This window comes from Equus quagga, chromosome 12 (genome assembly GCF_021613505.1).
Source record: "Equus quagga isolate Etosha38 chromosome 12, UCLA_HA_Equagga_1.0, whole genome shotgun sequence".
Lineage (NCBI taxonomy): Eukaryota > Metazoa > Chordata > Mammalia > Perissodactyla > Equidae > Equus > Equus quagga.
The window spans coordinates 42,224,200-42,245,694 of NC_060278.1; the positions used below are offsets into that span (position 1 = coordinate 42,224,200).

The 21,495-nt window shown below is 38.3% G+C and overlaps 1 protein-coding gene and 1 non-coding gene across 9 annotated transcripts in view; both read right to left on the reverse strand.

Annotated features, from left to right (window-relative positions):
- DISP1 (dispatched RND transporter family member 1) overlaps positions 1-21,495 on the reverse strand; it is a 210,757-nt gene that overhangs the window by 11,933 nt on the left and 177,329 nt on the right. For 7 of the 8 annotated variants that reach the window (XM_046678924.1, XM_046678928.1, XM_046678929.1 and 4 more), the window contains 5 exons: positions 16,768-16,797; positions 9,719-9,842; positions 8,766-8,893; positions 8,319-8,416; positions 5,718-5,815 (listed from right to left, as the gene is read on the reverse strand). In XM_046678924.1, the coding sequence (XP_046534880.1) occupies positions 5,718-5,815; positions 8,319-8,416; positions 8,766-8,893; positions 9,719-9,842; positions 16,768-16,797 (478 nt within the window). Of the gene's footprint in view, positions 1-5,717; positions 5,816-8,318; positions 8,417-8,765; positions 8,894-9,718; positions 9,843-16,767; positions 16,798-17,909; positions 17,958-21,495 lie in introns of those variants that run through there. The other variant, XM_046678930.1, reaches the window with a different exon arrangement.
- LOC124249235 (U6 spliceosomal RNA) lies at positions 13,861-13,967 on the reverse strand. The gene has a single exon (XR_006891306.1). It is a non-coding gene; the product is annotated as a U6 spliceosomal RNA (small nuclear RNA).

A 21,495-nucleotide genomic window follows, 5' to 3' on the forward strand; every position in this document is an offset into this window, starting at 1 on the left:
ACCAAATGTCAAAGATAAAGGAAGTAGGGGTGCCAGCTCAAACGGGGAAAGAAAGCACAGAATTCCGTCCTTGAATAACCTTTTCACGTAATAGCGGGTTTTTTATGTGTATATTTGACCAAAGATTAAAAAGTCGGACATGATAAACACAGAGCAAAGACTACTTTGATGGCTGCTATCAAAAATAAATGCTGGTGAGTCTCTGGAGAGCTGATCCTCAGATTCAAGGGTGGTGCTGGCTGATGGACAGCCTTTGGAAAACAGTTTTGCAAGGATCTTTTGCAGGGTAAGAAACAGGGACAAAGAAAAGACACTGAGACTGGCACTCTTTACCTTGAATTGGATGCCAGTGCCTTGACTCTAAAGGAATGAAGCACAAGGAACTGTCTAGGCTTTCAGAGAGTAAGGCCATATGTTCCCATCCATCCGACTATTCTAAAGAAGAAAGTATTTATTGGACACCTACACGACATGTGTAAGGCGCGGCAGTCCTTGCCCTCAAGCTGCTGAGGGCGAGGCAGGGAAATCAGACAAAAAAAACAATAATTATAATTCAACATGAGAAGGAGCATATTACATGTCAGGGTCCACATGAACCTGCAGAGGGAGTGCCCAAGCCTGTAAGTGTGGTGGGATGGCAGCTCTGACTTAGTCGTTTGCAACTGAGATAGCTAAATACAGAGGCATACATGAGACTGTGCGCTTAAAGAGACTGGCAAGCAGGTACGTCTTCATGCAGAAGGCAACTATATTTTTGCCATATTTTTGGGTGAGGGATTCACAGGAATGCTTTCAAAATCTTTGAAGTTTATAAAAATAAGAACAGAGTTAGTGAGAACAACTTCTTGTAACTCTCATGAAGAACATAGCCCTTTAATTCTAGGTATTCCCAAATTGGCTGTTTTAGGGAGTCATTCTGCTTATGTGGTTATACATGTCTTTGCACCATTCCCTAGTTAGATAGTACCGGGGGTGGAGCTGGCTTAAAATAGGAGGTAAAGGGAGAGGAGAGAAAAAGAAGAAACCAGCAGAGTTTTAAATGATACCTTAACTTTTAAAACTATTGGCCGAGTTGGAGATATGTTGAGAGGCTGAGAAAGGAGTAAAAGGAAGAAAATTAAGCCCTTAATGCCAGGTGCAATCAACTGCTGGACTCTCCTTCCCCATGTGTCCAAGTTCCTCACGTATTAAAAGTTTAAGGGGGGCAGGCCTGGTGGTGCAGTGGTTAAGTTTGCACACTCTGCTTCAGTGGCCCAGGTGTGCTGGTTCAGATCCTGGGCACAGACCTACGCACCGCTTATCAAGCCATGCTGTGGCAGGTGTCCCACGTATAAAATAGAGGAAGATGGGCACAGATGTTAGCTCAGGGCCAATCTTCCTCGGCAAAAAGAGGAGTGGCGGCAGATGTTTGCTCAGGGCTAATCTACCTCAAAAAAAAAGTTTAAGGCAGTTCGAGAGGAAAGAAAAAGCAAGACCTCCACAGTCCTCTTTAAAACAACACATCAGGAAACACATTTCTGGGGTCCTTTAAGTTTCAGGAGGGTTCCAGCTGTCCACAAAAGTTACCCAAGTAAACAGGGTCTTGGGCACCGAATTTCAAATCCCTTTCACAAGCTGATTCCTCTGAGCTCCAAGTTCTACAATGACTGAGAAACAGACTACAGGGTTTTCAGCAGTCAAGATTAGAGAAACACACTTCTGGTTACTAATGACTATCTGCCAGTGTGTTCTGTAGAAGCCAAAGGGCAGAAAAAAGTGATGAAGAAGATCAGGGGAGTCAACTGAGGCTCCTTTAAAAGAGTCTAAGAAAACAAGCATTTCTGTTAGGAGGTGGACAACAGCACCACAAACAGAAGGTATTTACTTTGGAAAGCAAGGCCTGTCTGAATTACAAGTATAAGTGGCATAGGATTTAAATGGAACTGGAGTTGGAACTCAGTGTGCTGTAAACAAAGGCAGGCGACAATGGAAACAACTGGTCTCGTTGAGATATTACACTGATTACCAGACATTTTCTGGAGTCAACCCACCAAGAATTAAGCTCTTCTGCTCTGTATCATTTGGGATGTGTCCCATTCAACTTGAGTGCTGTTAAGAATCAAGTGCTAAAGTACAATAGCTAGGATTTGAGTGGGGAGAAAAGGGAAAGACTGCCAAGTCACCTTGGGACACAGTTCACTTAAACTATCTAACAGATAAAAATCCTAAAAGGGTCTTGAGCTGGGGGACCTGAAAAAGGTACAGTAATAATCTGAAATCTGAACTGTTAACCAAGAGTTATTATTTAAGGTATCATTGAACATATTATCTCTAAGAGAAAGGTTTATTATTCTGGGTTCATAGCAGAGTTTGAGACTAGAATATAAAGGCATTTGCCATTGGTAAAAACAGTATTTAATTTAACAGGTTAAAATTATAACCATGCTCTTTGAGGTAGAATTTTGGGGCCTTGATTATCTGTTTGTTCATTTGTTGGTGTGGGTCTGCACCTGGCTTGACCATTCATTCAGACACGTGTCTTGGGTCTGTTCCTCAGATTTTCACAAGAGGACCACAATGCTTGTTGTGTTCTTGCAGGGATTACAAACTTGAATTCACAGCTATCCAATCCTTATTACGAGCCCAGTAGAGAAAAATACTCCAGACAAGCAGAGCATATGTATTCCTTTAGATAGTCTAAATTCTGCAAATGCATCAAGTCGAACGATTAGAAAGCTACATATTTAGATTTCATTGCTTTAATCCCTTGTAGCAATGCTTTTGCTATAACATTTTCCTGCTACCAGTCTACCTGAGATAGGGTTTACAAAGCAGCTAAGATTCAATACTGTATCTCTTGTAAACATGCTATTAAGAACTTTGCACGCAACATCACACTTCTTTTATGAAGGCTACGGGGAACAGCGCTCTCCCTAGTAGGAAGGAAAGCTGGGATTCGGAAAAAAAAAGTGTTACCCTATTTATGTGACTTTTGTCACTGACTGTGAATTCTTGTTTGCTCCGGTTGCCAGGGGAGTTAGGGACAAGTTTGTAGCTCACCGCTAGCAAATGTACAGGATTGTGAAATATGCATTATTGTATGTTAAATCTCATGCTTAGCTTTATTATTTTCCGTTCATGTAATTCATTCAACTTATCTTTTCTATATGCTTTTTTGTGAGCTACCTATTGATGCTAATTTTTATCATCTGATATATATGTATAAAATAGTGCTTTCACTTTGACAGCTATAATGGCATAGTACTGCTTATTGGGTTTTGAGTCTCCGAGTCCATTAAGAGTCTAACATGGGGGCCAGCTGGGTGGTATATAGTGTTTAAGTTCACGCATTCTGCTTCAGTGGCCCAGGGTTTTGACAGTTCGGATCCTGGGTGCAGACCTATACACTGCTTATCAAGCCATGCTGTGGCAGGCATCCCACATAAAGTAGAGGAAGATGGGCATGGATGTTAGCTCAGGGCCAGTCTTCCTCTGCAAAAAGAGGAGGATTGGGGGTGGATGTTGGCTCAGGGCTAACCTTCCTCAAAAAAAAAAAAAAAAAAGAGTCTAACATGTACTCATAGAACAAATTGCTTGTTCTTTTTGGTTTTTTGAGATTTTTTGGTGAGGAAGATTGGCCCTGAGCTAACATCTGTTCCAATCTTCCTCTACTTTGTATGTGGGATACCACCACAGCATGGCTGGATCAGCAGAGTGTAGGTTCCTGCCCAGGATCCAAACCCAGGAAACCTGGGCAACCAAAGTGGAGCACACGAACTTAACCACTACACCACCAGGCCGGTCCCTTGATTTAAAAAAAGGGTACTTATTCTATGCCATGATGACTCTGAAGTTCATTTGAGTGGGAAACGGCATATATAGTCAAACAAGACAAAACAAAAATGGCAGGGGGAACCTTCTGCATTATGGAAGCATAAAGCATAGTGGATAAAGGCACTCTGGAACTAGACTTGGCTGCATTCAAATCCTGCATCTGCCACCTGCCACCTGTGTGAACCTTCCTCATCTACAAAATGGGAAAAATAATAGTACTTAATTTATAGCACTGTCATGAGGATTAAATGAAATAATTCATTAAAGTGTTTAGAACATGGCCGGACATGCTCAGTAAACATCAGCTATTAATCAACTGTGTGAGTTCAGTCAGCTGAGAGTCTTCATGGGAGGGAAGGTCTAGAGACCCAGTGCAAAGGCAGAATGATGAGGACTGAGAGGAATAGAGTGCTGTTCTCTTCCAAGGCGTGATTATAAAGTAAGCAGCCTGGCCTAACTTCTCTGAGCTCAGCTCCTCGTCTGTTAAAAGGTGTTATTCCAAGGTCACGGGCCCACTGTGAGAGATATAAGCACCTTGCATAAAGTCTTGCACATAGCAAGAACTCTACCTACTTACCACTTTAGAGTTAACTTTCTACATAAGAAGGGTTGTAACCCATGACAGAGAGAAACACATTCATAGCTTCCGAATAATGAACTGACAGCTGCGAAAGAGAAGAAAATATGGCAAATAAAAATTGACCACTGATTAAGAAACTCTGGTCTATTTAGAGATGGCTTGTGACTTTGGTCGATTTGGAGTTGGACAGAGAAAAGATGGCACCCATAGAAAATCCTGATGACCCAAACAATGGGAGAGTTATTTTAAAAACATGTAAACAGCTTCCAGAATGAAGAATAAAGTCAGGAGACCTGGGAACAACAAACCAGGTGACCTGGGTAAGCCACTTAGCTCTTGGAAGGTGCTTAATCAGCACAATGAGACTGTCAGCCTGGGTGACTGCAAGGAGTCTTTGCTACCTCCTATTCCATTAGGAAACCCTGTTGATGGAATAGGTGATTGCACTGGATTGTCAGGCTAGCTCTTAGTGGGGCACGTGATTAGATTTTCAAGTAACCAATTACTTCACATTTTAGAGTTATGCTAAGAATACACTGAGTTCCTTTTCCGCCTGGTTACTGTGCTTGGATAGGTCCATGAGTGACATCAGCAGCACCCAGTTGGAGAAACTGCTTCTGAACACATGAAATTGACAGCTCTTCTAAGCCCAGAGGCTGACTTTACATTTTCTGGTGCTGATATCTTTTTGGTTCTAGAGAAGCCTGAAAGAGGAAATGCTTGTCTTCTTGCATTCTTCTGTCTTCTAAAGCAGCAAGGTGTTTAGAGCTCAGGGCAACCTGGATTGGATTACTCTGGCCATTTACATAGATACTGTATTTATGCCCTTTGATGTCCCCTTTTCCAGGCTGTGACCTAAATTTTCCTTCGAGGTGACTGACCCAAATGACCCACTGACTACCAGAGAGGCAGTCATTTCATTCCATAATTAAGATGCTGACCATTGTCTCGGGGGGAAATGCAGTGAACAATGAAACTAGATTAGGAAAGAGAAAATACAATGAAAGAGGGAAAAAGTCGTAACTATTATCCTGAAAGGAAATATGTAGTGAAATAATACAAAAGACTATCATGGACAGAGAACATGAGTGGAAAGAAAAAGAGTTCTTTATTAAGGAAGATGCTATGCTTTAAAGGTGGAGAAACACAGAGACACTTTGATCCTGGGATCTGAAAGAACGCAAAGCTGGCCTGCTGGTGTTTACTCCTCAGTAGGTGAGCCACTTAAGTACTTTCATCGATCAGACACCAGGGTCAGCAGTAAACAGAGTTTCAAAAATATAACCTTATTTGTGTTAAACATATTTCAGTCTTACTTACATACCCTTGAATTATCTACATTGCACATTGATTTAATTGCAGGTAAATTCCATAACGTCTCCCCTCCAGCTGAAGTAAACACTACTCTGGAATATCGGTCACCTGGAGGTATGAAAAAAGAAAAGAGAAAGGTTTATAAATTATTCATTTATTTCATGAGACTCAGCATTCAGAAACAAATCAAACTGGGAAGCCACAGGGACAATTCATTAGCAGCAGGGAATCCTTTCTTTTGAGAAATTCCAGGAAAAAAATGTGAAAAAAAAAAGCAATGCTATAATATTGCCCTAGCTCAAAGCCTTGGTCTATTCGTTATATCTTAAAAATCACAGGAGTTATATAACAAATCTATTTCTGATCAGACTATAATTAGGAAGAAGAATACACAAGAACTTTCAGCAGGAAATGAATTGAATTTACACAACACACCACCATAATGGTATATAAAATCAAAGAACGATGCACTAGGGATTATCAAGAATGGATTATAAGGATGTACTCTGGCAGCTAACTAGAGAGGAAAGATGGCAGGTGATCAATTTAAAAGCACTAAAGAGTCAACTTATACAAAGCGCTGGCCAGGATCACAGACATATTCCATATCTTGGTTGAGTACATGGTCTCTCTGGTACACCAGAGTCTGGAAAAAATACTTTGAAAATCACATTAATATAAAATACGTTTCTGAATAAGGGAGGTTGTGTGATATACTGGAAAGAGCATGGTTGTTGGAGTTAGAACTGGGTGTAACCAGGTTCTGTCATTTACTAAGCTGGGTGATCTTAGGCAACTAACAGCTCTGAGCCTTGGTTCCTCATCCGTAAAATGGAAACAGCGACACCTAACTCAAATAGATTCGAGAATTAAATGAGACAATGAAAAATAGGTGCCCAGTAAGAAGCTGCTTCCTCAGGCATTAAAAAAACTTATTAGGAACCAACTAAAACAAAGCAGATGAGTTGTACATTATCTAAAATGCCTCATTGTGCTAAGAAAGAAAATCAATTTGCAAATTTATGAATAAAACTTTACTACGTGAGCTGAGCTTTTATTCACGATTGTGAAGTTTTCTTCAATAAACTTTTGTCTTCACCATATGGCTATCATCTTATGTTGGCTGCTTTTGAAGACCAAAATAAGCCTTGTGGAAAATGAAACATCTCATTCTCACAGAGCTGGTAACAGCTTTAGTCAGGCAGAACCTATTAATTATGAGACAAATACTTGGTGTTGACTACCAAAATATAAACAAGACTATATTTCATGAATTTGTTAACGTTCTTCCTGATTCAGATATTAACTAACAGATGTTGGTTAAGCAACATATAGTAACACTTTGAGAGAAATCAACTAGCCAGAACACGCAACTAACTAGAGTTCAACTTTTCTAGAATGTTTTCTAAGAGAAGAGACAGACAAAGAAACTTGCATTGCTTCCTGGGATCAGTTAAAGCTCCTCCCAGATCTCCTACTTTCTCTCTATTACTCTATAGTGAAACAGTGTTCAAAATCAAGACCCTGCGGCTTGGGAAGATCTAGAAACATCAAAGATCTAATCAGGTCCTCTAGTGATCTGATAAGATAGGAAAATATAGATTTTAGAAGGATTTTCAACAACAAAAAAAGCTGAAACCGAAAGAGCTTTAAGGTTAATATTCACTCAATCAGAAATTGTAATTATCCACAGCTCCTCGCTCCTAATCACGAGGGCTAATCAAGGACTTACACACGTACGCGTACTTCCTCCAGGCCATGCACTCCTTCCTCCCTGGCAACTGCAGAGTGATTAGGCTGACTCTAGGCTACCGCAGATTTTGTCTAGTGAATTTGCTGCCAACATTTAGAGATGTGGTGATTCCGTATTAAAATCTGGATTCCTGACCTCTGAGAAGTTCCTACAATATCTGGGTCCTCCCTCGTTGTTTCAGGGCACATTCTGTTGCAGCTAAGTAGCTCTTTCGTTCTGCATGTTCTGTTGCAGGCGCTCTTTAGTTCTGCATGACCACCACCACTTCCTACTGCCTTACACCCAGAAAACTTCACTCACACACATAGTGAGCTAGGTCCCTGAGGATTCACGCTTTGGACCACTGGACTTTATTTTGTTTATCTCTCTATCTCTAATGTCTAATGACAAGCAGGCACATAGAAGCTTTTTGATGAATTAATATATGCTGTTTGAATGAATCAAAGTCTAAAAATTATTTTTGATAATACAGTAGGTTATTTCAGGGTTCAACCTAAAAATATGTACTTGTTATCTGATCTAGAATATTTAAAAAACAGTAAAAGGAATTTTAAAAATGACATAAAATTTAGGGCAAGGTCAAGAATTTTATTAGATTTATATGATCCTTAAAACTGAATATAACTCAATCATCTCTTTCTTATTAATTTTTATTGTAGGCAAATAAATTCAGATTAGTGGTTGACTGACCCAGAGAAGTGAAATTACAAGTTAATTAAGCTGAAATCTCTTAAGTGCGATAGAAAGGGTGAAGCTGTGTGACTCGCCACATACTCCTGTCAATCTACGTCATAATCCCACTCAAACGCAAGTGCTAACGAACCACTGAGGGGTTTGTTCATTTTCGATGCCACTCACTTGGAACGTCGCAGAAAAAGCTATCTTTGTGGAAGTTCCAGTCAACTTCTCTTTTCTCTCTTTCATAATGATCATCTGACCATCTATCATCCCGATGGCTGAAAGGGAACAACAATTTGGTCTTCAGTAAAGTACTAGCTATTTCAAGGCCAAGAAGCATACCGGTAACAGTACATCGTCAGTCATGACCTATTTAGCACTTGATGTTAAGTTGGAAGGATTAATATAAGCAATCAACATTAATTTTTTCACTTTTGAAAAATAAAAAAAACCCAAACCCTCACTTTTTCATCCTAATACAAAATCTTAAAAGACAATGACAATTTAAACAAATTCAGTGGTAAAGATTTTGAGCCACACATTTTACAGTGAATCTTTTTGCTCAGGCAATGATTAAAAGGGGAATTCACCAAACAATGTTTTGTCTAAAAGTTAATAAACGATTACCTTTTGGCTTGTTCGTCTGCATATTTAAAGGGATAGTTTGCTAATGTTGCTTTGTATCCTGTATTTTTCACCATGTTATTCCATGTGACCAGCCTCTGGCCTATTGCAGTCCCTCTTGGCTCAAAACCCTAAGGGAAAACATTACAAATTCCTATTAGAGTGCTTCACTTCAGGCTAAGGACAGTTATAACAGCTGGGGAGAGCAATGTCAAGGTGATGCATAGCTTTCAATAGAGAATATAGACATCCTTCACAGCTACTCCAGAGGTGAACTGCATTAAAACAAGATGATCTGACACAATAATGATCACCTATTGACTGTGACACAACAGTATGATTCTTTGGTATGTTACACGTCTCAGGAAAGAGCGAAAAAAACTTATCTGAAGCTTCTCTTTCAAATTCACACCTAAGCATTTAGTAAATCCTCATTTTTTTATGTTATAAAATGTTATGGTCAAATTAAATTACATTATGCATGTTACAGTGCTCTACAAAGAGTATATCATTATCCTTGCTCATATTTTCCTCAATATTCCACTCCAGGGGAACATTTATTTAAAAACAGACCCTATTATCTCACAGTAACAATGAAATTCCTTCAACTGCTTTGGAGAAAAAAGAGACATTCAGTCTTAAAGACTTTATGAAAACGTTTTTATAGGATGCAGATTTTCCAATTTATTGCTTTTTAACTTAAATATGAGGACCAAGAAGCAAACTTTCCAGAGTTTTGATGGTGAGCAAGTTCCTTGACCTTTTAAGAACCTGAGAATACAGATAAAACATGTCTTCACTTTTCACAAGGAGAGTTGTATACTTACTGGCTTGGGAAGGTTTTAAAAGAAATGGGATACTAAATAACAATGCAACATGTATTAAAATACTTAATTTTTTGAGACGATATTGGGCTAAAGAGAATAGATAAATTCTACTGGCTCAATTCTCCTTACCAACAATGGATCAGAGAAGTCGGGCAGCTCTGGGACTATGACTCCAACCAAGGCACAGACCCCGATGAACACGGTGCACATGCCCAAGACCACCACGGGCCAGTCGGCTATCAGGGCTGCATAACTGGAGAAGCAGGGAGAAATCACAAAGAAGGCCTCTTAGAAGCAACAGAGTGTTTTTTGCTACCTAAGAGAGCAATTTGTTAAATCCTCATGTTTCAGACCAAGTGCAGGTATTTATCAATAAAAGATCTAATGAGACTAAGTACTTACATGGAATTATAGTAGAAAATTACAAGACCATTGCCCTCTCATTTTTGTAATAAACTAGCAGTGGTCATATGCCACAGGCTATTGAGAGTCAGAATAATGTCTGTTTCTGACAAACAACAATTTATAGGTCCATGTGTGCCTGGGAAAGAGAAAATCTAAAATTCACACTTCCTAAGTGGAACGAAAACAAATTTAACAGAAGATCCATCCTCCTGGCAGTCTCTTCCAGAACTTTGGTTTCTCCAGTTATTCCCTTTCTCCAGATTTACTCAATCAATTCTAGAAGAACTCAGCTTATAAACAGGTTCATGTAGTGTAAATCTTAAGAATAACCAAACCAAGCCAAACACTTCCCATAAGCCTGTAGCTTTCCTTGTAGCTAAAACTATAATGAACATATCCAATAGACTGGGAGTTCCATGAGGGCAGAGATTTTCATCTTATTTATTTAGTGCAGTATCAGCACCTAGAACAGTACCTTTTAAAGGTGCTCAGTAACTATCTATTGACTAAATGAACATACACACAAGTACCTACCACACATTCACTCTCCAACCACTACAGTCTGGCTGTAGTCTCTTACATCTTGAAAACTCCTCTCTCTTACCAAACCACACCATCAAGGCCCTTCTTCCAGATGCCCTTCCCATCCCCTCATTCCCCACCTTTGACTGAAAGACCTGTGTCTCTGTCCCTACCCTAAGGTCTTGGACCATGACTGATTATCTTGACCCTTGCAGATCTTGATATGAATGGGGTGCCCAACAGAAGTTGACTAAACTGAACTTTTCCAAAATTTGAAATATAGTCTGCCAACTTCAGGTTTCTTGAATTTTTATGAGAAGAAAAAAGAAATATTTAACTTGTGGACAGTTACTCTGGGATTCTCAACTACGTTTGCTCATTTGGCTGCTGTGATGGCTATTTCTGGCTCATTTGAAATAAGCTTCTTACTCATATATTTGTGAGTTATTTCTTCAAAATCATACTGGCAGTTTAAATAAAGCTGGTGGCTCAAAATGTCATTCTGAGAAAAAATAAATTCTGATCTCTCAACTTCATAGACCTGGCTTTGTGGAGATATTTAAAATTAAATTTTAATAAGGAAATTAAAATATAACATAATTACGCTTTAAGGGAGCGCTTGCACAGGCATTTTTCATTGTTCTTTTAAAAGTAATTTTAGGAAAATAAAGCACAATAGCTTGCACTTATGAGGAGTACCAGGTGCTCTTATGCTTTACATAGATCATCTTATTTAATTCTCACAACTTTATGTCATGAAACTGAGGCAGAGACAGGTTAAATAACCAGTTCAAAGTCACAAAGCTAGGAACCCAGGTAGTCTGCTTCTATTGTCTGGCTTCTTAAACACTATGATATCATCTTTTGCTTCAAATACCAGAGAAACAAAAGACATCAAGAATAAGTCAATTTGCCACAAATGTATGCTTCCCCAAATGCACATTTAAAAACTAAATTCCTAAGCCACACAAACAGCTAATTTCTCTATGCAAAATCACCTAGATCCATAGGACTTCACTTGACAGCAAATTCTGGATTTAAAACTCATTAAAAACATCATGCTAGATAAGATGAGATAACCTTTTAAGAATAATTCTGAATGTAACGAAAACATATAAATCACAATATGCTGATTGTGGTTGTTCAAATGCAAACACCAAGTGGTCAGAAGCTTTTGCATTTCAAGAACACACCCAATGCTTATATTCTCTATACTTTATTTCCTCCTCCACCAAATGCAAACTAACATGAAAGTAACTGGTTTTGAAGCAATAAAGTCCTCTGTCAATAGCACATTGAGACTTTCTCTTCATTGCTTCAGACTTAAAAAGAGTCCTTTACATTTTAGACCTTTAAAATATCAGCCCTGTGAAATGAAAATGGCCTCAGGCTTACAAAATTACTCATTATACTTTACTTTAAATGGATCAATTTTCTTTTAAATGAACCAGAAATTATGTATTTTTACCTACAAACATATTATCAATAGAGGGCAGTGGGCCCCAATTGCTTCGTTTTCAAGCTGTGGTTTAATTTACCCATATAATGACTTTTTGTTTTGTGTTCTTGAAAAATCTGCACACACATGCACAGCAACCTTAAAAACTTCGTTCAATAATTGCTTTTCTACCCTTTGAAAACATTTGGTTCTGATTTTACAGCACTGCTATATACCGCATACGTGCACTGACTACATATGGAAACGTTACGGCATTAGTGATTTCAGCACATTTCTTCCAAACACGTCTACCCTTACTATATTACAATTCCACTTGCTCACAGAGCACATGTTTCACATGCTAACCTTTCCTAGAGACAACTGCTCACACTGAAGAAATGGAATCACCATCCTGAGTACATAAAGCTCCATGGAGGAAAGCCCCAACTATTCTGAGTAAATTGACTCAGACTAGTGTTTCTCCAAAATACCATAATATTGCTAAGGATATTTCTGCTCTTCTTGCTATCTATGATAAGACATTGTATAGCTATGGGCACCACATGGGAAACAAAACTTCCATATACTATATGAAACCCAGACAGTGGTTGTAATGTAAAGATAAAAATCTAATAAAGCAGGAAAATTGGAGAAGTAAAGGAAATTAAAAATAGGCTATAAATCTCACTGCTAGGTTTTTTGCTAATTCCACTCTTGGTGAGTCTGGGTTCAAGGTATATATTCTTTTTTTTTTTTTTTTTTTTTTTATTAATGTTATGATAGATTACAACCTTGTGAGATTTCAGTTGTACATTTTTGTTAGTCATGTTGTGGGTACACCACTTCCCCCTCCGTACCCTCCCCCCACCCCCCCTTTTCCCTGGTAACCACCGATCAGATCTCCTTCTCAATATACTAATTTCCACCTATGAGTGGAGTCATATAGTGTTCGTCTTTCTCTGACTGACTTATTTCGCTTAACATAATGCCCTCGAGGTCCATCCACGTTGTTGTGAATGGGCCAATGTCGTCTTTTTTTATGGCTGAGTAGTATTCCATTGTGTATATATACCACATCTTCTTTATCCAATCATCAGTTTCTGGGCATGTAGGCTGGTTCCACGTCTTGGCTATTGTAAATAATGCTGCGATGAACATAGGGGTGCAACGGACTCTTGAGATATCTGATATCAGGTTCTTAGGATAGATACCCAGTAATGGGATGGCTGGGTCATAGGGTATTTCTATTTTTAACTTTTTGAGAAATCTCCATACTGTTTTCCATAGTGGCTGTACCAGTTTGCATTCCCACCAACAGTGTATGAGGGTTCCTCTTTCTCCACAACCTCTCCAACATTTGTCGTTCTTGGTTTTGGATGTTTTTGCCAATCTAACGGGGGTAAGGTGATATCTTAGTGTAGTTTTGATTTGCATTTCCCTGATGATTAGCGATGATGAACATCTTTTCATGTGTCTATTGGCCATATTCATATCTTCTTTTGAGAAATGTCTGTTCATGTCCTCTGCCCATTTTTTGATCGGGTTGTTTGTTTTTTTGTTGTTAAGCAGTGTGAGTTCTTTGTATATTATGGAGATTAACCCTTTGTCGGATAAGTGGCTTGTAAATATTTTTTCCCAATTAGTGAGCTGTTTTTTTGTTTCAATCCTGTTTTCCCTTGCCTTGAAGAAGCTCTTTAGTCTGATGAAGTCCCATTTGTTTATTCTTTCTATTGTTTCCCTCAACTGAGGAGTTACAGTGTCCAAAAAGATTCTTTTGAAACTGATGTCAAAGAGTGTACTGCCTATGTTCTCTTCCAAAAGACTTATTGTCTCAGGCCTAATCTTTAGGTCTTTGATCCATTTTGAGTTTATTTTGGTGTGTGGTGAAAAAGAACGGTCAATTTTCAAAAATATGGAACGCTTCACGAATTTGCGTGTCATCCTTGCGCAGGGGCCATGCTAATCTTCTCTGTATCGTTCCAATTTTAGTATATGTGCTGCCGAAGCGAGCACTCAAGGTATATATTCTAACTAAGTTTAAAGAATAAAGCACTTGCACATTATTTTCTTTGAAAAGTGAACCACATGTGCATTAGAAGAATTTTCAAAAGGACCATGCCTTTTATTGTAAGCTCTTCTGCATAGCATATAATACTTGTCTTTCATCTGCCTGCTCTAATTTTGGAAATCTTTAGGCAACACCACAACATAATTGTAAATGCAATCACCTCTGCGACACCTGGCTTACAGCAAGAAGTCATTCTCCAGGGAATGACCAGGTGACAGTTTTCCCTGAGGCCCTACTGCTGTACCAGTTGCCTAGGTTAGGGCCCGCAGCTCTATCCAGGGCACGGCTGTCTGAAGGTTGCCATCATCCTCTGAACAGGTGAAGTCTCAAATAGTACACAGAGCTGAAGGATGCAGCCCCCTTTCTAGGATGAGGAAACAGAAGTAGCAGGGTGAATGAAATGTGTTCATGGGTCAGCTGTGGGCCTGAGTTAGTGGGCATGCTGCCTGGCAACCTGGTCCTGGTTGTTACTGTCATGTGGGAGTTTTCATGAGTGTCCAAAGGGAAGTCCCTCAAATACTCATAGATTCTCAGCCACCTTATTCTTGGGTTTACTCTGGAAAAAGATCAGAAATAACTGTTGAAACAAATAAACTAAGTGTCTTACAGGGTTAACTAATGCTCAAGTGACATTATTTGGTGGCCTGGTTTAAATGGGCCATTTGTGTTACAGTAAGACCCTCCAGAGTAAATTTTCCTCTTTCAGTTTCCAAGGGCTTTTCCCTTGCCCTTTGCTGTCTTTCTGGAAACACTCTCTTCTTTCTCCCCTTCCCTTCCAAGCAGAAAGCCCAGCTTCAGAGAGTGAGTGCCTTGGACCTGAGGCCTCTTTGTCTTGACCAAATACCCAATCCTTAACCCCCTATAGTCTGGCTTTTGTTCTCATGACTCTGCCAAAATCAACTAGTCTTGGTTTTCACCTTCCTTGACCTGAGCAATATTTAACCCTTTAGCTAGCCCTTTCTTTCTAGAAATCTCTTCTTCCTCGGTTTCTTCCTTTCTATTTCCCCATAACTCTTTCCTATATCTTCATGTCCTTTAAGGGTAAGCATTTCAAAATACTATTCATCATAACTTTCCCAGTGGTATTAACTAACAATTTAGTGGGAGGAATGATTGAAGCTTGAAAAGAAAACAGGATACAGATTTCTTGTGAAGTAATAAATTCATCTGACAATTATCATTACGAAGTAAGGATGCAGGACATTCTGGGAATATAAAAATGGCAGACATGGGTCTTGATCTCAAGGAACTTAGAACGTAATTCAGAAAATCAGACAGGTACACAAATAACTACAAAACCAGGCAAAAAGGAGATGTCTTTAGAGAGATACATATAAAATGTTTTGTGAATTCAATGAAGGAAGACAGTCCTCCAGTTAGGGTGGGAAAGGGCAATCAGAAAAGGCTTCTTTGAAGAAGTTGTATTTATATGTGTATATACTGAAAAGAAATTAAGACTTTTAAAAATACCAATTTATTAACAGAGAAAAGATATACACAAATATTTCCAAAATGAAAAATTTTTAGTCACCTGAGAAGACCCTATTATTTCTAGAAAAATAGAAATTTGTTTTATTAGTATGCCAAGTTTACTTGTGTAGCCTCTTCCCTTCATCTTTTTCCATATTTTTTTTTCAAAAATAGATAAACAAAACGTAGTGAATGGAATATTACTCAGTCTTAAAAAGGAAGGAAATTCTGACGCACACTACAATATGGATGAACTTGAGAACATTATGCTAAGTGAAATAAGCCAGTCACAAAAGGATAAACACTGTATGGTTCCAATTGTATGAGAGACCTATGGTAGTCAAATTCATAGAGACGGAAAGTAGAGTGGTGGTTGCCAGGGGCTAGGGCAGGAGGAATGAGGAGTTATTGTTTAATGGGTACACAGTTTCAGTTTTGCAGAAGAAAAAAGTTCTGGAGATGGATGGTGGTGATGGTTGCATAATAATGTGAATGTACTTAATGCCATAGAACTGTACACTCAAAAATGGTTAAAATGGTAAATTTTACGCCAGATGTATTTTACCACAATTTAAAAACAACAATTTTTTAAAAATGGAAGAGGAATTTACTAATTAAAAATTTACATAGTAACTTTACTCCAAACAGATGGTAACCCTCCTGAGGCAGGCTTCAGAGTTATCAGCATCTGAGCTTCTGTAGTAAGTGAATTTCAAAGATCACTTAAGAGTTCCTTAAGGTGTAACAATATTATATCTGGAACCACAATGGACAAGGACATCTGACGAGACAGTGCTTTTTTTCAGAAACTTTGATCCATTTAAAATTTTGCTTTTCTACTGAAAAGATAAAACTTTAACATTTTCACATAAAAGAATACTTCCATCTTAATAGGGCGACAAAATTTTTAGAAGGAAATACAGACAACCCATCTGAAATAAACTGTCATGAATTCAAGCAGAACAGTGTCTCTACCTAGTAAGTAAGTAAGACACTGACAAGCCAATCCATTACAGGAAGGAATGCAAAATAATTAGGCAAATATAAATGATTACCCACAAATAGAATCTAAAGGCTAAAAATCCACCTTGAGATTAAAACCACTTTTGGAGATATAGGATTCCTTAAGCAGTCAACTCAGGGTAGATGTATTTTTCCTTCATAAAAGTATGAATGAAGGAGGTGGAAACAGTAGCAAAATGTGGAGAAAGCACTAGAAGCAGAAAAGCAGGCAACTAAGCTTATTATTTAATAAGATGATTCAGATTACTTTACCTTTTTGGTAACTTGAAAGGTCTGGATGGTCTGAAAAAAAAGCAAAGGAAAAACAATCAGAAACAAAGCACTATAACAAAAACAAAGTCTTAATATACGTATTTAACATTCTACTTGTTCTCTTTCCTCGTGGAAGAATCCTGGAAGGGTTAAAAAAGACAATCTATTTGAGAGATTGTAAACACACATGGATTTAACAATGAACGTTGGCCATCAGTACACCAGGTAGGTGAGTGCTAGAGAGGCTGGTCTGGAGGCAGCACCTTCCCAGACTCGTATCACACCCACCTAGCCGAATCACAGTCACACTGGGCAACATTCTCCAAACCTATAGCTACAGATTCTCTCATCTTTCTCACAACAGGAATCTACATACCTGTCTCCATTCTAGGCTGTTTCTTACTTATCAAGGATCCCTAACATCTTTTTTTAAAAATAGGGTATCAAGGGGCTGGCCTGGTGGTGTAGAGGTTCAGTTTGGGCGTTTGGCTTTGGCAGCCCCAGGTTCGCAGGTTTGGATCCCCAGTGTGGACCTACATACCACTCATCAAGCCATGCTTAGGCAGCGTCCCACATACAAAAAATAGAGGAAGATGAGCACAGATGTTAGCTTAGCGACAATCTTCCTCAAACAAAAAGAGGTGGATTGGCAACAGATGTTAGCTCAGGGCCAATCTTCCTCACCAAAAAAAAGGGGGAGGGCATCAAGACCTTCTTGTAGTACTACAAATTATTTCCACATCAAGACGCAGGGGCTGCTCTTCCATCTTGCAGTTTCTTAGTATCTAACGCCACAATCCATTTTAACAAGTACTGGCGTGTACTTCCCCATACTCTGTTTTTCCCTCTCACCCTTTGTACTGCCCCACCCCCCACCCAAAAGAATAGACAAGCTGTCAAAAGAAACTCCAAACTCCAACTTAGTCTCAACCTCCAAACTCTTCATTCCTAGCAGATTAATTTTTTCCTATTTACTGGCACTTGGTATGCACTTAATAAATATTTGGTGAACAAAGAAAATTTGCTACTCATGTTTCACCATTCCCAAGTACAGTGGTTCTCACAGTGTGGCCTGAAGACCCCTGACTCATCCTGAGACCCTACACGGGGTCTGTGAGGGCTTCCCTTTTCCCACTCCATACCTGGGTAAGGCTAGATTTTCCCCATAATTTCGTATATTTCAACCAAACAGCACATTGCAATAGATTGGCTGCAGAGGCAGATATGAGAATTCAGCTGTCTTCTATCAAGCCACACTTCAAAGAGGTTTGCCAAAATCTGAAACAAATGTAATTATCTCACTAAACTGTTTTTTGTTTTGGAAAATATATTATTTTTCATAAAAAACGTTATTCACATCAACATGTAAAGGGTTTATTACTGTTCTTTTTAAGTGAGATAAATTAAAAGTTTTTAATTTCTCAGTTTCAATTCTAATATGGTAAATACCAGTTATAACCCATATAAGCAAAAGCTCTTTGGATCCTTAACAGTTTTTGAAAGTGTAAAGGGGTTGTGAGACCAAAAAGTTTGATAACCATAACACTAATACGGAGAGGATACTTAAATATTTCTGAATAAATGAACGAATGTCCTACCTGTGTACTCTCTCCTAACCTCAAATCTTCCACCAGGCCGGCCTACTTTTCGAGGAAACAAAACAAGATGCAAAAATCTGTCTTCCAATCTTTCTACTTCAAGCTATTACTCTTCCAATAGTTAGAACTTTATTTTAGAATTTCTTTGAGAGCTAAGGTTTCCTTTCTTATTTTCCCTCTCCATTCACATTTCTCACTAAGATACATGTATTCCTTCTTAAAAATATATTTATCTAACTGTTGGTATAGCCATGAATGAGATCAACAGGGTCCCAAACTTCATAGAGCTTACATTCTAGAACGCACTTTGTATTAATCTGTTTATATGAAAGATGCATATGTTCTAAATTTCATGTTTTATTTATATGTCCTCATTAGGGACCCTAAGCCCATTAAAAATATTAAAATCAAAAAGACAGAACAACCTCAGAGGTTGCAAGCAGTGGAAACCACCTCAGAGAGTATATATTCCAATTCCATCCCAGCCCAAGCTGTAGACATGGGCCTCAGGGTGCCTTGTTGTTCAGGGTCTTAGGAGCAGAGCTGTAGTGAGAAGTCACGTCTCTCGATGCCTAACTTGATGCTCTCTGTCCTGCATGTGTCTGTCCATAAAACCAAGGGAAAAAAGACAAACAACATAGGGATAATTATAAAGTATTAATCTGTCATACAGGAAGGGAGGTAGCCTTTCTTTTGGGAGATGTGGAATTTAAAGTCAGAGTTTCCAGTAAGAAGAGCATAAGAGAACTTGTTGCTTTAAGAACTAAGTATGAGACCAAATAGTCACAGCATTCCTAAATACAAAAAAACTGCATTCTTTTTATATATGTAAAGAAAGTTCATTTTTAAAAGCTAAAAGGAGATATTAATGGCATAAAGAGGGACCATATCTTATTTGCATTCACAGCTCCATAAACTAGTATAATGTATGGTCCTTTTGTGGATGTCAGATCAGAGTTTGTTGGATTAATGAACGAGAACCTTTTATTACTTTTCTCAGGCTCATCAGCTTTGAAGTCAATACTAGTGAATGGATAGCAAGAATATGGGGACACAAATATCAACACAGGTAAATTTAGTTTTATTTTCTGTTTCTCTCTCTCTCTCTTTTTCTGTTACACACACCCACACACTTTGGAACTTCAGCCCATTCCCATCTGTCAGTCCTAAACAACTTTACCACCTTACTACATTTTGCCACTTTTTGTTTGTGCCTCTGAATCTTATACCAGAAGTATATATATACTTATATACTTTGTATTCAATGAGGCCTTTGTATTCAATGATGCATGAACCATTAATTTGATGGTTAATCAAAAAGGTTAATTAAAGTGAAAAATTCTAAAAAAGTGCCATATACAGTTCTTAAATATCTCATTGTAACTTAAATTTAAATGCACAGTCAGCTGCCGATCTTTTCTTACACAAGCCACACCACACTGCATTGCCTATGACTTCCAGTTTTGGAGGACTTAGGATACTTGTGAGTATAGTGGTCCCCCGTTATCCACTGGGGATATGTTCCAAGACCCCCAGTGGATGCCTGAAACCGTGGATAGCACCGAATCCTATATATATAGTGCTTTTTGCTATACATACATACCTATGACAAAGTTTAATTTATAAATGAGGCACAGTAAGAGATTAACAATAACTAAAAATAAAATAGAACAGTTATAACAATATATTACAATAAAAGTTATGTGAACATGGTCTCTCTCTCTCAAAATATCTTACTGTTCTGTGCTCATCCTTCTTGTGACGATGTGAGCTGATACAACGCCCACGTGATGAGATGAAGTGAGGTGAGTGAGTAGGCACTGTAATGTAGTGTTATTTTCGGACCAGGGTTGATCCCAGGTAACTGAAACCTCAGAAAGTGAAACCATGGATAAGGGGGGACAACTGTATACTGAGTATACTGACTATAATACACATCCAAGTTTTGACGATTTCCCCCAAAATCTTTTACAATTGTTTCTCTCATGCCTAATTCGATATCAATTTTTTTCATAGCAACTTACCTCTATATAGTCTTTCTAAAGCCTACAATTTTCCTTTCACAAAATCAACCCTTTCTTTTAGAACCTATATATAAATGGATTATTAAAAAAATTAAACGACATAATTAGAAAAACAAGCCTAGCCAGCACGATAGGTTTGGTAGGCAGCCGTGTCAAACAGTGGGAGGAGAAATGTGTGGACGTAGAGGGCGCAGCCTCCTAACACCCAGCAGTCAGCCTGCCAGGGCTACCTGAGCATGCGCAGAGGGAAGGAGCACCCCGCAACTCCACTGAGCTAGTGAAGGGCTTGGAGCCGTGCTTGATACAAAAGGGGCTTTCAATAAAAATGATTACTACTGAAGAGGTCGTGAAGAACGTTTAGTTTTTTGGGTAAATGTACAAAGAAAAAGAAAACCCACGATATTTTCAAATATAATTACAATTGATTTTTTAATGTAACAGTTTTATTGAGACATAATTCACATACCATATAACTAATCCATTTAAAGTATACAAGTTAATGGTTTTTAGTACTTTCAGAGTTGCGCATATATTGACTTTTAAAGAATATGCTCTCTAAACACCAATGATGAAGCTATTAATGAACTACGAGAGAAAATTTACTTTTACAGAGAGGGAGAGTAAGACACCCAACACAGAAACCAATCAATTAACTTGTACACAAAATCTGAACTTTTTACTCTTTGTTTTCCAGTTACACAGCCTCAAAACTACACTTGAATTTCCACAAGAAGTTAACAAATTTTGCTATCTTTAGATCTAAAGTGATCCCCAGAGCCACAATTCTGGGATAGGTTATCCTAAGCAGTTGCAAAGTAATGATATTTTTTATATACATTTTGGGTTGGAACAAATGTAAATGTTCTCTTTCCTCCTACTCACCCCCATTAACTTTTTTTTACACTGAGAAATTCATGGATCTATGACTAGTTTACTCCCCAGAGACAGAAACAACTATAGATTCATTACTTTCTTTCTGCTTGAGTAAAGGCTTCATTTTATGTTAAATTTGAGACAATAAGTAGAGATTGCCAACATCAGTTGGAAAAAGAAAAATTGAGTTTACCACAAAGACACCTCCCGGGAAAACATAAGATCCCTTTGAA